Below are 16,459 nucleotides of genomic sequence, written 5' to 3'. Positions count from 1 at the left end.
GGACGGGTCCCTTACCTGCCGAGAGGAGGTGCTGTTAACAGGATCGGGCACCGGAGCAAGAAGGCTGGGCGGGTTCTTTCTGTGAACGCTATTCATTCCAGGCATTTTAGTGATTTTACAGGCTTTGCTACTAGAACTTGAGTTCTTACGCTTTTTTCCTTCTGATTTGTCAAAAGAGAGGGGCAGAGAAGACACAGCATTGTGTGAGGCCAGAGAGAGGTCCCCTGCAAGGGAGGGCACAGAGAGGGGACAGGAGTCACTGCTGCCGCCCCCAGAGCCCACGTGTCTCACTAGGTCCGTGGGGCCGCCAGGCAGCGAGGTCCGTCCTGAGGGCTCCAGTTTGGCACTGAGTGGGCTCACCCCATTGTTTGAGTTGTGCACAGACAGACTGTTATAGGGAGGGGCCGCCTGATAGGAGTTCAAAGCGGAACTGGCATTCAAAACACAGTTCTTTTTGTGGGGCCCTGACAATGGGGAGGCGAGGGATGTCTGCAGGGGTAATGAGGAGGAAGAGGAGGAAGTCGAAGACTGCGGCTTCCTCTTTTTGTTACTTGGAGACTCGTCGCTACGGGCGGACAGGTCTTTGACTTTTGAGGATTTGCTGGTTTTGGTTTTGGATGGCTTGTGGGATGGGGAAGCGATGACGGCTGGTATCGGGGACACGGCGGGTGGGGCCTTGAAGGTTGAGTCCATGATGCTGAGGGTTGCGGCCACATGAGGGAAAGCTGTGGTGTGTGACATGAGGGCGCTCGGGTCCGGCGATGTCACAAAAGCTGCATTTGAGAGCATGGCTGATGTCATTATGTAAGAAGAGGTGAGTCTCGAGCTGATGGGAGCTGAAGGAAGATATACAGCACTGGGGTTGCTGAAAGGCTGTAAAACGGATGCTGGAACAGGGGTGGTGAGGTGGGCTGCTGGCGAGGGCATGGGGCTATCTGCCGCAGGAGGGATCTTCCTAAACGTGAGAGAAGAGTGAAAGAGAAACAGTGAGAAATAGGCTTTGCATTGCTCCAGAAGCTCGATTAAGTGTGAGCATCAGGGCTACAGAGAAAACCCTGGTGGAAACCAGACTATGGAAAATGAAGCCTTGAAGGATGGCGAAATCTGATTTATGGCCCTTCCCTATGGATTCCCCCCATTGCAACATCCGGCAAACTAGTTTTAATCACTTTCAGGTTTTCAGATCCTTTTCTCCATGCTTGGCTATTGGATAATGGCTGATTTGGGTTCCCGAATAAAAGGCGAATGTTAATTAGAATAGAAATTGCCCCAACAGTATCCCCCCGCTTTCTTGCCCCTGGCAGTGATGAAGGTGATTTTTAATGAGAGGTGGTCATTTCACACTTAGGTCCTGGCTTGAAGAAGGGTGAGGACGGGGCTGTGCCACCTGCACATGGGGGCCAGAACATCCCCCCATGCCCCTGCAGCCTCTGCCCGCCCTGCCTCCACACCCTGCTCTTGACTGGAGTCCCCCCCCTCCTCACAGGCCAGCCTGCCCCTGCATGCGCTGTCTACAGTCTCTGGCTACCCTGTAGAGAGGCGCTGCTACATTTGTTCCTCTTCACCCCGCTCCGCCTCCCCACTCACTCAGGAGCTATCACTGGGGTATGGCTGCTCTTCAGCAGGTCTTCCTGTCCTCGGGTTAAGAAGTGGGGAAGGTAGAAGAACCCTCGTAGATCCAGAGAAGGGGATCGGGAATTTCTAGTTTGTTCTGAAGGTAGATGCAGGAGAACACATGAATGGGGGGGGGCCCTTCCTGAAAGCTGGAGTGGGGGGTACCTGGGAAAAAACTCTCTGCCTCCTACACTCTGTGGAGCCCAGGCCAGCAGCAGGTAGAGGGTCGCCCAGGGAGTCTCCCCGTAAACTCCATCTTCTGACTCATGATGGAACAGCTTCTGCTTCCAAGCCGTGGCCTTGGTGCATGCTGCTACCACTCTGGGGACCCGGAGGAGTATGGGGGCTCGGGGTCACCATGTCCCTGACTTTTCAGGAAAGGATACAGACCTCAGGAGACAGGACACTGATCTTAGGAGCCAGGTGCAGATTTTCAAACAGGTTCTTTCCTGTTTCTCGCCTTGCTCACCCCTCCCTGTTTCTACTGGAAGTCATTTTCCATGTAGCTGGGGATCCCCAGAAATTAGGAACTAGCTCTGCCTCTTGGAAAGCAGCACTTGAAGGTGGGCAGGTGTGAGACGGTGCCTCCCTTCAGCAGCAGGACAAGTCAGGGAACTCTGGAAAGAGGCCCCGCTGAGGGGGACATGCCTCTCCTAGCCTTGCTCTCTCCGAGGATTTCATTTTCTGCCTGCAATTTGGTGAGGCCCATGGCTTCCATCTCTAGGGTGGGATCCAGGGGGATCCTCGAATACACAAGTGCAGTGTCCTTGAGATCATCAGACTGAGATCAAATATAGGAGAAAAATGTCACCAAACTCAGCGTGGCCATAATGGTGTTTGAAAAATCTATTTTCTCTCAAGCCTAAGGAGAGTAAAAGATGCTATCAACACTAAACAAGGGCTCCATTAATAGTACTTGTTGCAATGAATGAATGACTGAATGAATGGATGGATGGGTGGGTGGTGGATGGGTGAGCAGATGAATTCTCAGCAGCAATACAACAAAGCATGCCAGCCAAGGACTCCCATAAATCAGATGAGAAAGGCCTAAAGACACCCTTAGAACTGTCTGGCACTGCACCACCCCTCTCTAACAGCACCAGGGCCCATTTCTCAGAGGGTGCAATGTCCGCACACCACATTGTCTCTGCTGGCTGCTGCCTCCTGTGGTTCTCCAGGCATCCCACTCAATCTTTCCTTCACTCAAGTTTTGTACCAGCTAAAATATGGGTAGGAGTCCATATGGGCAGAGTTCTGGCAGTTACTTGTAATAAAAAGTTATTTACAAATACCAGATGGCTCATTTAGAGAGGGCCCCAATCGATGACCATAAGTGGGATCCATCTGAGCGTCCTGATCCGGCATTTCCCCATTACAGAGTCTACACTCAGGTTTCAGCCTGTGCTGACCAGAGCTGAAGTCCTCCGCCTGCCCTGGCTGACACTCAGCACTGGGATGGGCGCTATTTTTCTGCATACCTTCTACCTCTTCCCCTCCTCCCCCCACTCATCTTAAGTGGACAGCAGAGGCAGGAGGGGCGAAGGGGCAGGGGGCGAAACAGGGCGAGGGGCGTGTGGCAGCTCACTGTCCCTGGGAACCCCTTCCCCCATGCTAGACAGTTCATGTGCTTTTCAGGGGCCAAAAGGCAGTGGATTTCAGCTTGGTGGGCTGTGTCCCAGTTGCAGCTTTGCACGCTGGCCTAGGGAAGTCCCATACAAAAGCCCCCAGATGCGAATAAATTACAGTGCCCATCCTCCCCTGCCGGCTGGCACGGAGATCCAGATGCTGACCTGGCTGAAAGAGAATACTGTGTTGGCGTCTCCTGATGCAGAGTTAAATGCTTGTTAAAGAAAAAAGAGTCTTGGCCGTTCCTTTTCTTCCTAATGTCTTCCACGCCCCCATCGGCTGCCATCCCTCCAGGTTCGGGCCCGTCGGGGCCTGGGGTTTGGGCAGCGAGGTTGAGAGGGCAGCGGGGTGCTACGCTCTCCAGAGTTGACACCCAGGCAGCCCCAATGTTGCTCAGTGACAGCAGATTTGTTAGGCAAGTCCTGAAAAGGGGGGAGGGACCTGATGCCCTGTGGCTCGGGTTTCTGTGCCTGAGGAGGAAAGGAATATGGACTTGAGCTGACAGGACACCAGGCAGCGAAATACAGATCAACACATTCCTTCCACGTGTCCGGGACCAACACTTCCACAACACAGGAGAGCAGAGCTGCGGGTCACCAGGGCCAGCTGCCATGCTGGGGGACCCGTGCACAGGGTTCAGTCGCCTGACACCAGGGGTATGGGAACCCCGCATGCAGCCTCTAGGGTGCCGCTCAGAAAGGACACAGGTAGAAAACGGGTGCCCTTGAGACACACTGGGCAGTCACTGAAGTGAGAAGAAACCATAAGCTTCTCTTGTGGCCCTTTCCTACGTCACAAGAAGTGTCGGCGTGTCATCCTAAGTCTGCGTGGAGAGCTTACAGCACACACGGTGGGGCTTACTTCTAGAAGTCCTGGAAGCTCTCAGGGCGTCGTGGTGAATAGGGGCTGAGGGGCCATCACTGTCTGGGAGAGAGGAGGCGACCTGGGAGTGGGCAGGTTTCGAATGCTCTTCCCATCCTACCCTAGGACCTAGTACTGTTTCTCAGGAATGCCTTCCCAGCCTTTCCTGGGCTTCGCTGGGCAGGCTGAGCGGTTTGATGTTGGCTTTCCTGGACCATCTGGGCCTAGAGCTGAGGGATCCATGATTCTACAGATGATGAGATCTTAAAAGCTCACCTTTGCAGGGGTTGGGGGCGGCTGGAGATCGCCAGGGGGTCAGCCTGGCATTACCAAGTGTCCAGAACGGCAGTTCCTTAGGTGCTGTGCTTTGAGAGGACCTAGCGTATCACTCTGTACAACAGCATTGCATTTCCCTAAGTCAAGAAGGCTTTTTCCCTTTCTATGAATCTATTAAAATGTAAATACATTGAGAGGTGTTGGAGAATAAAAGGACCATAGAGAAATGGGACGTAAGTTCGGTTTAGGGTAGAGAGAAGTATGTAGAGAGGTGAGGAGAGAGTCCTAGGGATGTGGGAAGGGCCAAAGACAAGCTTAACCAACTTGGCAACATGGTCTTGGATCTGCCCTGTTTGGCCACGCTGCATAGTTTTTCATAGGACATTAAACAATTGCAAATTGGTCAATAACCATTATGAAAGTTTTAGTATCAATTTCTAGCATTAACATTACAAACAGAAGCATATTCTTATATCCTTAGATAGTCTTAGTCATGGCAAAAAGGCCCTTTAACACTTAAATAAACAAGGTCTTATACCTTTCCATTTACTTAGAAGATTACCAACATAAAAGATATCTCCAAAGAAGATAAAACACACCACACATCGTAGTTGTCTCTGAAAAACTACAGGCAAGCCACCAAAGGGGGCTGACGGTCAAGAATTAATCATGAATTCTGATTTCAGAATCATTTCATTCAACAAAAAGCCAACTAGGGACATTCATTTAGAAAACTGGGGTTCAGAGGGTTGTGGGGCAGCTCATCTCATATTGCACAAAAACTGCTCACTTACTTCCACATCTGTGAATTCAAGTGTTTTTCTACCATGGAGTTTAGTGCGAATCGAAAACGATCCCATCTTCTATCAAACACATAGTACCCTCGTCCCATGAGGCGACTCCCAAATGAGCAAAACTGTGAGGGGGAAAAAAACCACATTTTTAACTTTGATTACAGGTTAATAAGCTAATACAAGCCACACAGAGACAAATAACATTTACATAAAAACACACAGGGGTATAGTTTTCCTCAAAATAAAGAAGCAAATAGTACCGAAGCCAAAAATATTTCTGTGTGAGCTCCCAGATTTTCTGCAGAACCTCACAGGGTGAGTCAACAATAGTGACATTCAATCGTCTGTGGCACTGAGGATTACCTCCTCTATCGCAGGGACTGAGCCAGCACTTTCAGTTGAAAAAATAAACAAACCAACAGCAACAGTAGCCAGGATGGTTTTTCAGCACCACGGGCCGGTCACATCAGCCATCTTCTCAAGGAAGCCAGGCTTCCCTGCTTCCCATCACAGTAATGGCAACAGCTGGTTCTAAGGTTCTCCTGTTGACGGATCATACCTTTCCTGTCTGTTGTCAACAGAGCCACTTCCCTTCCTCTCCTGGTGTCAGCCTCATCTCCCCTCCCATCAGCACGGCCAGGCTGCCTGGGACATGGCCACCGCCGCTGAGCTCACTCTCCTGCTGCTTCTCCCCTCTTCTCTGGGCTGTGTCCAGTTCTCCTCTCCCTCAGGGCCTGAATGAAGACTCACCTTTCCAGTCGCATTCGTCTGACTTACCTTGCCACTCTGAACTCCCACAAAGCCCTATGCACACTTCAGCACCTTCCACCTGGGAACAGCTACGTGGCTGCTCTACGTGACACTGAATGCTCCTGTGGTGGTCTTGATGACTACAAGTGTCTAAAGGCCAGAGACCCCCATTCTCTTCTTCTCCCTCCTCAATATGAGGCTAGTAGGGATTTAGGCTAAAGGATGGACTATAGAGATATGGTCCTACAAAGTATTCAGAGTGAACTCACACTTTAAACATAGGGCTGAAACATGAGCAGTTAGATGGTTAATAAATGTCATTTGATGATGATGTTAGGACACCCAGAAGGCCAGCAGACGGAAATGCAAGAAGGTGACATTTGGCTGGTCAGAGCTCAGGCAAGTTTGCGAGTGACTCTATAACTCAAATGCAGCTCCTCTCCTTCCCCCAGGCCTCTCCCAGCAGCTCCCTGGACTCCGTCCCAGACACAGTGCTGGGCTGGCACTCATTCCACAAACGCTTCCTGGAACCAGTCTTTGGAACAGTTCTCAGGAGGAAATGCAAGACCTTCCCTTTGTTTTGTTTCTGCTTATGTTTGGGGGTCCGTGGGCGGGGGTTGCACTAAAGTCTTGCCACCCATCAAATCTGGTACTCCTGATGAAAAACTCTTTTCCGCACATTAAGTGCTTACTGGCCAAGCCAGAAAACATACAAAGGGAGTTCTCCCACATGGAAGCTGGTCCCCAACAACATATAGGCACTGGTCCAGGTCCAGACATTTTTTCTTCTTTCGTCTCCTTGCTAAAGACACCCCAAATGAGGGTTCATTACAAAAATTGATTTAATGTATCAGTTGGCCATGAAAGAAAGGACAAAGCAAAGAAACAAATCCATGGCCTTTCCATTTAAATCAGCAAAACATGAAGGGCACACAAATCTGCCAGGCTCCAAGTTGAGCTAATCCACTATAGCTTGGCAGCGTGTCATTTGGACAGAGATGTTGATGTGCTCCAGAGTCTGGCCTTCTGGTAGAGAGCCCTGTCTCACTTTCAGACTTGGAAGCTGGAGGCCTCTTAACTGTCTGCGCTACCTACGTCTCTAGTTCAATAGAGATGCAAGGCTCAGTGCCCCAGAGGCTCCTGTTCTTAATTGCATATGGTGTCCCAGGCAGGGCTGTAGCTCCTTGCAGCATGGGCCACTGTGGCAGACCCTACTAGTTGCCAAGCTCAACTACCATCTTACCCTCCAGCTCTCCCTGTTTTTTCCTGGCTGAGAGAATCATGCTTTTGTTCTGATATCAGTCATTGAGCAGTGAGCAGGAAAGGTGGGTTTCTTCCCAGAACCTTGGGATGAATCATGGTTGGGCTCATCCTGTGTGCTGTTTTAGTTGCTAAGTCATGTCTGACTCTTTGTGACCCCATGGACTGTAGCCTGCCAGGCTCCTCCATCCATGGGATTCTCCAGGTAAAAACACTGGAATGGGTTAACATTTCCTTCTCCAGGGGATCTTCCTGACCCAGGGATCAAACCTGCATTTCTTGCATTGGCAGGCATTTTCTTTACCACTGAGCCACCTAGGAAGCCCCATCCTGTGTTCCTACAAGCCCATCCTTTGCCACTGATTGGTATAGGGGTGGGTATGTGACCTACTTCTGGTGGATGGAAGAGAAGGTCTGCTGGGAGGGCTCATAGGAACATCTTCTTCCCTAAGAAATGACATAAGAGCATCTTAGAGGAAGACCCCCTTCCTGTTGGTCCCTTTCCCCACTTTGTAGAATGCGACTTGGTGAGGATGTGACGTTGGAGCCGGAGCCGACATATCCAGACTGTGCATGAATGGCAAAAAGGGTTGGGGAATTCTCCCTCCGCAATATGACACTGAAGAGATGCAGAAACAAGCCTCGAACCACTCACCTCTAGAATTCGTGCTATATAAGACAAGTAAATGGCTGATGCGCATATACGGTATGACTTGAGTTTTCTATTACTGACAGTCAGAGGCATTCCTAATCGTCCCTGTTTCTGTACTAGCCGAGAGGTTAAGTCTCAAGCTGTTGGTGAAGCACACTGGTAGAATTGGGCAGGGAGTCCCTCTCCTGATGCAGGGTTGATTTCACCTACATAGTTCATGCGATCCCGGGACAGTCAGAGCTAACCTTGAAGGCTTCATGCTGGGACCAGAGCAAAGCAGCTATGGGGTCCCATGTTTCTGGCCTCCCTGAATTCGGCTCTGTTGATGGTAGCATCAGGCATTCCTTTTTTAAGTGCTCACAGGGCCAACATAAACAAGCTTCCAGCTGATGCTTCCTTATACCTCCCACCTGGATTTCAATGACCTTCTGAATTGTTAAAGTGGACTCTTCCAAGGAACTGGGGAGAAACTGACCTTTTCATTAACCTGCTATCATGCTGACATGAAATGCTTCCTTCTTTCCTACACATACACATACACACACACACACACACACACACACACACACACACACACAAGTTTTGTGCCATATGGTCACACCTCCTAAGAACAATAAAACTCAGAACCAACAGGGAAGAAAACCAGCCAGGGCTGGCACCTGGCACATTGCTCAGACAGACAGTTCCCAAAGCAGGTGAGCCAGACTGATTCTTGAAATCAGAGGCTGCCTTTCAGATGGGCAAGGCAGGAAGGTCAGCTCCCCAGTGGTCTTCTATGAACACTGTTTCTCAAGCATGATCACTTCAAGGTGCAGCATAAATACTCAGGTGCTTAAAGGATTATGATCAGCTGGGTGCCCTCACCTTTCCTTCTGTGATTTTCAAGGGGATTTCTAAGGCAATCATTCAACCTCAGGGAAAGCCCTTTCAAAAAACACTGTCCTGGAGGCCTCTGCTTAGGAAGGATGCTATCGGAGTATGCAGTCCCCTAAACACCACAAAGCGTGGGGAGAGAGAAATGCCGGGATGGAAACAGAAAGAGGCCTACCGCAAGAGGTCTGGGGTGGTGGGCAGAGAAATGACAGTCTAATAGCTTCTCGGATTCATCGGTTCCGTCCATCTCCCCTTCATCACTTGACAGCCGGCTGGTGAGGTCACCTCCAACTGGGGGCAGAGGGGGTTCCGGAGTGTAGCCACTGTGATTTGAAGACGTGCTGCTGCTGATGCTATTTGCAGAAGATGGTCTAAGGGCAAGAGAAAGCAAACAGAATAAACTTTTCTGAGGGAAACAGACCCACCCAGTTTCACGGAGCTCAGAATCAGACCAATTAGCCTTCCCCATACATTAAGGAAGGCAGGTCGATGACAGACCTGCACAAGGGAAAAATTCAGGCTGAGAGGAGAGGCAGCGACCAGCGCTCTACGCGATCGGGTGGAGCTGAGACTCTGCCCTGCCTGAATGCAGGCACCAAGGAAAACTCCAACAGTGTAAGCAGAATAGAAAATACAAAAGACAAACTCGTGTGGCAGAGAATTAATTCAACTTAAAACTAGTCATCTATGAATTCAGCTACAACTATTCATTCATTTGCATGTAAGGAATTTACACTTGCCCTGCAGTTGCTTCTCTCTGAAAGCAGACGGCGACGGGAAGATCAACCAGATAAACAAGCTCAAATCAGTCAACAAAATGTCAGTGATGACGAAAGACAGCCTTACAAACACAGCTACTGAACTATGACTTTATGACGTTGTTCCCATACCTACATGAAAAAATGTTTTGTCCCAGATGGGACCACAATTTCCTCACCCTGAAGCCAAGCCTGTTTCTTAATATCAAGTCACATGTAGTTTAATTGTATCTTCTGAGGGTGAATGTTTCTATTTAATTTTTGACAAGCCACTAGACCCACAGATTGGCATGGCTGACTCAACAGTAGGTGTTGAAGAAATATGTTTCTCAATGAAGGAGCGAATTAATTCCATGTGTATAAACAATCCAACAGATCTCATCCCAGTCATGGCTAAGCTTATAGAAAAGCAGTGTCACAGTAAGAGGCAGTACCAAGGCTTTCTAAGCAGTGCGAAACAAAAGAAAACACACCTCCGCATCAGGAGAAGAGTCAGAAGAACGGTCAAAGCTAGTTGTTAGTTGTTTTTGTTGTTAGTTGTTTTGATTGACCAGGGAGACAGTCAGGGAGAAAAAGAAGTTTTAGAGAAAAAAAAAAAAAATCGGATTTTTTTTTTTTTTTTTTGATGTGGGCCATTTTTAAAGACTTTATGGAATTTGTTACAATATTGTTTTATGTTTTGGTTTTTAGGCCGTGAGGCAGGTGGATGGGATTCTTAGCTCCCGCATGACCAGTGATTGAACCCACAGTCCCGGCATTGGAAGGCAAAGTTTAACCACTGGACTGCTAGGGAAATCCTCAGGATCTTCAAAAAAAAACCACAAAGAAAGGTTTTCTGCATTCTGTTTTGAAAGCTGCCCCTTCAAGTAACATGAAGGGGCTTTTACTCATATACCTCTCTTCTCTCCCTCATTTTCACCTTGGACACTTTGTTGTTTGAAATCTTTCTAGCTGTCAAATACCTGAGTTCAAACCTGATCCCCAAAGCACAGTCACATAAAAACAAAGCCACAAAGGTGGAAAAAAAATTGATTGATGAATGGATAAAGAAAACATGGTATGTCCATACAATGGAATATTAGGTAAGTCTCAAAAGGGAAGGAAATTCTGGTATATGCTACAGCATGGATGAACCTTGAAGACATTATGCTAAGTGAAATAAGCCAGTCACAAAGGACAACTATTGTATGACTCCACTTAAACAAGGTATCTACAACAGTGAAATTCAGAGGCAGAAAGTAGAACGGTGGTTATACCAGGTGCTGGGAATGGGGACTTAAGTGTTTAATGGTACAGAGTTTCAGGACTGAATGATGAAAAAGTTCTGGAGATGCATGGTAGTGATGGCTGCACCACAAGCTCCTTAATGCCACTAAAAAAGATTTTTCTTTGCAAAGAACAGCTGGTTTCCATCTTCATCTGGACCTTGCTTCTTCTGGATGTGCTGCAGCCATCTTGCTACAGACTTTGAAGATGGAGCCGAAAGACTAAAGAGGGTGGAATAAAAGGGCAGAGAAGGACAGCCAAGCCCTGATCTCTGGGGTCTGGTGCCCGTTCACCTCTGGACTTCCTGTCACCAGCAGTAAGAAATTTCCTAGTTACTGAAGTGGTTAGTAAGCAAGGTTTTTTGTTACTTGCACTTGAAGTGTCCCAACAAGTGTAAACAAGAGATTTTACCCTGTTTGCAGGAGACAGACTGTAGCTGGAGAATGTTAACTAATGGGAAAGAAGCTGAGCTACCACAGAACCCTGATAAGCAGGGCACCGTGAGCAGCTCGAGCTGCAAAAGTCACAGATGAGGTGAGGACTGAAAATAGCCGGAGAGCTGAAAGGCTTGATATTGGGTTGTTGGACCCACAGGTCATCACTCCTCACATAGCCAGATGACTTAGCACTGCCCCACCTGCCCGCTCACCCTCCAATCAACTCTCAGAGAAAATGAACTGAGATTCTAGACAGGGGGCCACCAGCAGAGACTAGGAGGGAGCACAGGGCTAGAAAAAGGGGACTGTGGGCTGTCCCTGGTCAGATCCTTAACTGGCACTCCCGGAATGCCTACTGCCCAGCACATCAGCAGGCAGGATTCTTCCCTTGGGAAACTTAATGGTCGCAGAGAAAAGGCTTCCACACTTTGCATAAATATCAACAAAAGGCTGACTGGTGATGTGATGACCTTATAGTTGACAGTCCCACACACAGACCTAATCAGCTTATTAGAGTCTTTCTTTTAAAATGAATGGTTAGAAATCACCAAACATTCCTGAAACAATCTCCAACATTAGGCTGACCAACCAAGCATCAAAAACATAAACACATAGATGAAACAAACCTGGGGGAAATGAAGATAGAGAAAAAGAAAGAAAACCAAGAAGCCTATCTTCAGAGATATCAGAATGGTATCACTTCTGCAAAAGATGGTATCTTGTAGGATATTATAAAAAGCAATCAGATAAAAAGAATTGGATCCTGGTGACTTCCTTGGCAGTCCAATGGTTAAGAATCCACACTTCCATTGCAGAGGGCAATGTTCCCCTAGTCAGAGAACGAGGGTCCTGCATGTCACATGGTGCCATCAAAAAAAAAAAGAAAAAGTAAAAATCAGAACCAGATCCTAAAATATAACAAGCAAATCATAAATTATTTGATATACAGTTTTAAAGGTAAAGTAAAAAAAATTCTTTTAGACAATGGAACAAGAGATTGAGAGAAAACAGGACAAAAGGGTAAGAGAATGAAAAGATCAGAGCAAAAAGTCCAACACCCAGCTGATAGGAGGTTAAAGAGAATAAAGCTAATAGCAGGAATAAAATTATTTAGGATGTAATAGAAAATATCCCAGAAACAGGTGTTTCCAGATTTAAAGGATCTACTGGGTCCCCAGTACAATGAATGAAAAAAGACCTATATCAAGGGTGATCCCTGGGAACTTTCAGAGCCCCATGCTTCAGAAATCAAAAATGGAATCAGAATGATACTGAACTTCTCAATAAAAATCTTTGACGCCAAGTTAACTGCTCTCAAAATTCTGTAAGGAAATAGTTTTCAACCCACTTACATATTCAGGGAGATGATCAATTAAGTGTGCTGCTGCAGCTGTGTGAGAGTAGAATAAAAACATTTTTATTTTATAAAAACTTTTTTTTTAATTTATAAGGATTCTAAAAATTGACTTCCCATGTCCCTTTTCACAGGACGCTAATGGAGAAAACACTTCGTCAAATAAAGGAGCAAACCAAGAGAGGAGGCAGCAAGGAGCCCCAGGAAAAGGGCGATCTAACCCAGAAAGGGTAAAGTGAGCCCCAGGATGGCAGGAATTACTGTTTTTCACTCTTTTTTAGGACTATTTGGTTTTTGAACAACATGTCTATATTCAGTTCAGTTCAGTCGCTCAGTCATGTCCAGCTCTTTGTGACCCCATGAACTGTAGCATGCCAGGGTTCCCTGTCTACCATCAGCTCTCAGAGCTTGCTCAAATTCATATCCATTGAGTCAGTGATGCCATCAAACCATCTCATCTTCTGTCCTCCCCTTCTCCTCCTGCCTTCAATCTTTCCCAGCATCAGGGTCTTTCCAATGAGTCAGTTCTTCGCATCAGGTGGCCAAAGTATCGGAGTTTCAGCTTCAGCATCAGTCCTTCCAATGAATATTCAGGACTGATTTCCTTTAGGATGGACTGGTTTGATCTTTGTGTACTCCAAGGGACTCTCAAGAGTCTTCTCCAACACGAAAAAATTAAGTTTCATTAAGAAAAAAAAAACATCTGGGGGCTTCCATGGTAGTCTAGTGGTTAAGAATCTGCCTACAAAATGCAGGGGACACAGGTTTGATCCCCGGTCAGGGAAGATCCCACATGTCGAGGGCAACTAAGCCCCTCAAGTCACAACTGCTGAACCCACATGCCCCAACTACTGAAGCTGTCATGCCTAGAGCCCATGCTCAGCAACAAGAGCAGCCCTGGTTTGCTGTGACTACAGAAAGCCTTCTGGAAGCAACAAGAAGACCCAGTGCAGCCAAAAATAAAATAAATAAAAATAAAAGAGTTAACAAATATAAAAATATATATATATTTCTAAAAAGAAAAAAACCCTTTTCTAGTGGTTGAAACACTCAGTAGTAAGTTCTGGGACTTCCCTGGTGGTCCAGGGGTTAAACCTCCATGCTTGCACTGCAGGAAGCATGGGTCTGATCGTTGGTCAGGGAACTAAGATCCCACATGCCATGAGGCATGGCCAAAAAGGAAAAAAAAAATTAGTAAATTCCAGTTGCCAGACAAAAGAGAGGAGGCGAGGGAAGGAGAATCATGGAGATTCATGGAGCATGAAAACTGCAAGTTCCAGAGCAGAAGCAGCTCTGAGAGCAAAGAGAGAAACATGAAGGAAGGATGCCAGGCATATGTGTGCCCATGTACGAAGAGGGGGCTCTGAATCTTTTCCTTTCCAGGCCTGTGTCACTCAGGGTGTGGGCACCCTCCTGTCAATGACGGAGTAGTGGATGCTTTCAAGACCTCCTTCCAGCTCTGACTGCTGCCCTCCAGGGTGGAACTTGGAGGGATGGAGTGTGCTGGAAGCAGCCTGTGTCTCTGAAAAGCCAAGGGTTGGTGAGGGTGACGGGAAATAGGGCTACTGGCCATGAGAAAGTGCGGAAAAAGTCTTGCATGTGTGTTAAACTGCTGTCCAACCTTTCTTCCTCAGCACTACATCACACCTTCCCTCTCCACTTACCAATCTGGTCTAAAGACAGTGCATATGATAAGGGTCCCTGTCCAATTCCCCTCAGGGAAACTTAAAGTCCCCACCCCACCACTCTGAGAAAGCAGGAGCATCAGTCGAGTGCTTTGGGGAAGAGCACGAAGGAAACTGACCTTAACTGAGTCCCTAGTGGTAAAGAATCAGCCTGACAATGTAGGAGACACAAGAGATGACGGTTCGATACCTGGGTCAGGAAGATCCCCTGGAGTAGGAAATGGCAATTCATCCGGTATTCTTGCCTGGAAAATTCCATGGACAGAGGAGCCTGGTGGGCTACAGTCCGTGGGGTCACAAACAGTGGGACACGACTGAGAACACACACACATGATATGTGTAGGCACGTCACATATATTTTCTCATCAGAGCTACCCACTGCCTTAGGCGTGTGTAACTATGACCTACATTTCTCAGATGAGGACACTGGTTGCCAAGCTAATAAAAAGTGGAAATGAGACTTGGTCTGTCTGCTTGACTTTAAAGCCTGAACTACTGAGAAATGGGTAGGAAAAGCCCAGGGACAAACCTGTCAAGGAGAGAAATGGTTTCCACTTTGGTGATTATACTATTAATGAGTCATGAACTGAAGCAGCTTTCACTGCAGACTCACCTCTGCCCCTTCTCAGGTTTCTAGGACCTTCTGCCTCTTTCCCCGCTGCCTTTGTCAGTCTGAGATTCATTGGTGTTTGCCATTTTATACTTTAGGGTGAGATGTGTGTTCATCTATGAGACAGAGGGGAAGGTGCCCAGACCTTGTCAGCATTGACCTCCACAGCTGACCTTTTCTCCCTCCTGAGGGCCAAAGCCTGGCTTGTTAGAGCCCAGCTCAACCCTCTGCACCTCCCCCTGCCTTTGCAAAGAGTCCTGATGGCTTTGGCTGGCCTGGTTATCCACAGCCCTTGGGCTCTGTGGGGAAAGCAAGGTGTTTCCTTAGAGTTGGGGGCAGGAAAGTAGATCATACAGGTATGTTATCCAAGGGCCCCCAGGTTGAGGGACAGAGGCCAGGAGGATGGGTGAATGGAAACCAGGTCTTGCCGAGGCCTTCACTGGCTCCCACTGCTTTCCCACTGACTACCACGGCCCTTCCTACCAGCTACCGTCAACTAAGTGCTTATTATGAGCTTGATACTCTCACTTAATTTTCCTTAGCTCCATTTGACAGATGAGCAGCTTGAGGCCAGAGAGGCATGAGCACGTTCATTTAGTCAGCAGACAAGGAGTCGATTACTGCACTATCCAATCCTATTCCAACCCTTGCTAGTTGACTTTCAGTCTTCTAATCCTAGGCTCAAGTTCCTTTTAGAAACCCCTTACAAGAATGGGTTGCAACTCAAAAATATGAGAAGTGGAATATTTTCAAGGTTACCAAAATGATGTTTAAGAAGTAAATGCACACACTGTTAGCATTTCCTACAAGAGAAATTCACAACTGGGACAGGATTACCATAATTCCACTCACGAGCCATTCTTTTGGCCAATTATAGATAATGAGTATGACTGAAATATCTATTATATCATCAGTATGAGGGAAATAATGGTTTTAAGTCTTATGTGAGTACATTAACTTCTGATCATGCCTTTTCGATCTCTGATAGCATGGGGTCTGGTTTGAACCTAAAACAATTGAAAGAGAATGTTATTTCCCACTAACTTTGGAACAGAGTTCACCCCTGAGTCTTCTGGTGCCTTGAAAAGCATCCTCAAAAACTATTCTCTTACCAACATTTGTAACGTGCTCCTTGGCCTCCCCTTTCCTTTCAGAGACATTCTTTTTGCTGATTAACCTCACCCTCTCTCTTTCTTCTGTTTCCCTAAAAGAAAATAAACACCTGGCATTTCTCTGTTGACAAATATTCCCCTGAAAATTAAAACAAAAAGAAACAGAAAGAAGCAGCTCTTAAGGTTGCCTGTTTTCATTTTTTAACGGCTGTCCCTGGTTTCACTGCGAAGCCAGGTACCACTGCTTGGGTGTGAAGTGCCTGCATCGGTCAAAATTGATGGAGCAGTGTATAATAAGAGAGAATTTTCAGCGGCTTCCCTGGCAGCTCAGTGGTAAAGAATCCACCTGCCAGTGCAGGAGACATGGATTTGATCCCTGGTCCAGGAAGATCCCACACGCCATGGAGCACCTAAGTCTATGTTCCACAACTATCCAGACTGAGCTCTAGAGCCTGGGAACTGCAACTACTGAAGCCCGCACACCCTACAGCCCGTGCTCCACAATAAGAGAAGGCAGCACGATGAGAACCC

At 47.4% G+C, this 16,459-nt stretch overlaps 1 protein-coding gene across 11 annotated transcripts in view; it reads right to left on the bottom strand.

Moving 5' to 3' along the window:
* Positions 1-16,459, bottom strand: part of ATXN7L1 (ataxin 7 like 1) — a 251,977-nt gene that overhangs the window by 7,355 nt on the left and 228,163 nt on the right. For 9 of the 11 annotated variants that reach the window (XM_020888568.2, XM_020888569.2, XM_020888570.2 and 6 more), the window contains 4 exons: positions 8,882-9,077; positions 5,172-5,293; positions 3,405-3,710; positions 16-955 (listed from right to left, as the gene is read on the bottom strand). In XM_020888568.2, the coding sequence (XP_020744227.2) occupies positions 16-955; positions 3,405-3,710; positions 5,172-5,293; positions 8,882-9,077 (1,564 nt within the window). The remainder of the gene's footprint in view (positions 1-15; positions 956-3,404; positions 3,711-5,171; positions 5,294-8,881; positions 9,078-16,459) is intronic. The other 2 variants (XM_020888578.2, XM_020888573.2) reach the window with 1 other exon arrangement.

The sequence above is a fragment of the Odocoileus virginianus genome, chromosome 1 (genome assembly GCF_023699985.2).
Source record: "Odocoileus virginianus isolate 20LAN1187 ecotype Illinois chromosome 1, Ovbor_1.2, whole genome shotgun sequence".
In the NCBI taxonomy this organism is placed as follows: Eukaryota; Metazoa; Chordata; class Mammalia; order Artiodactyla; family Cervidae; genus Odocoileus; species Odocoileus virginianus.
Note: the sequence above shows the minus strand (reverse complement) of the source record. Positions and strands in the feature narration are given on the sequence as shown.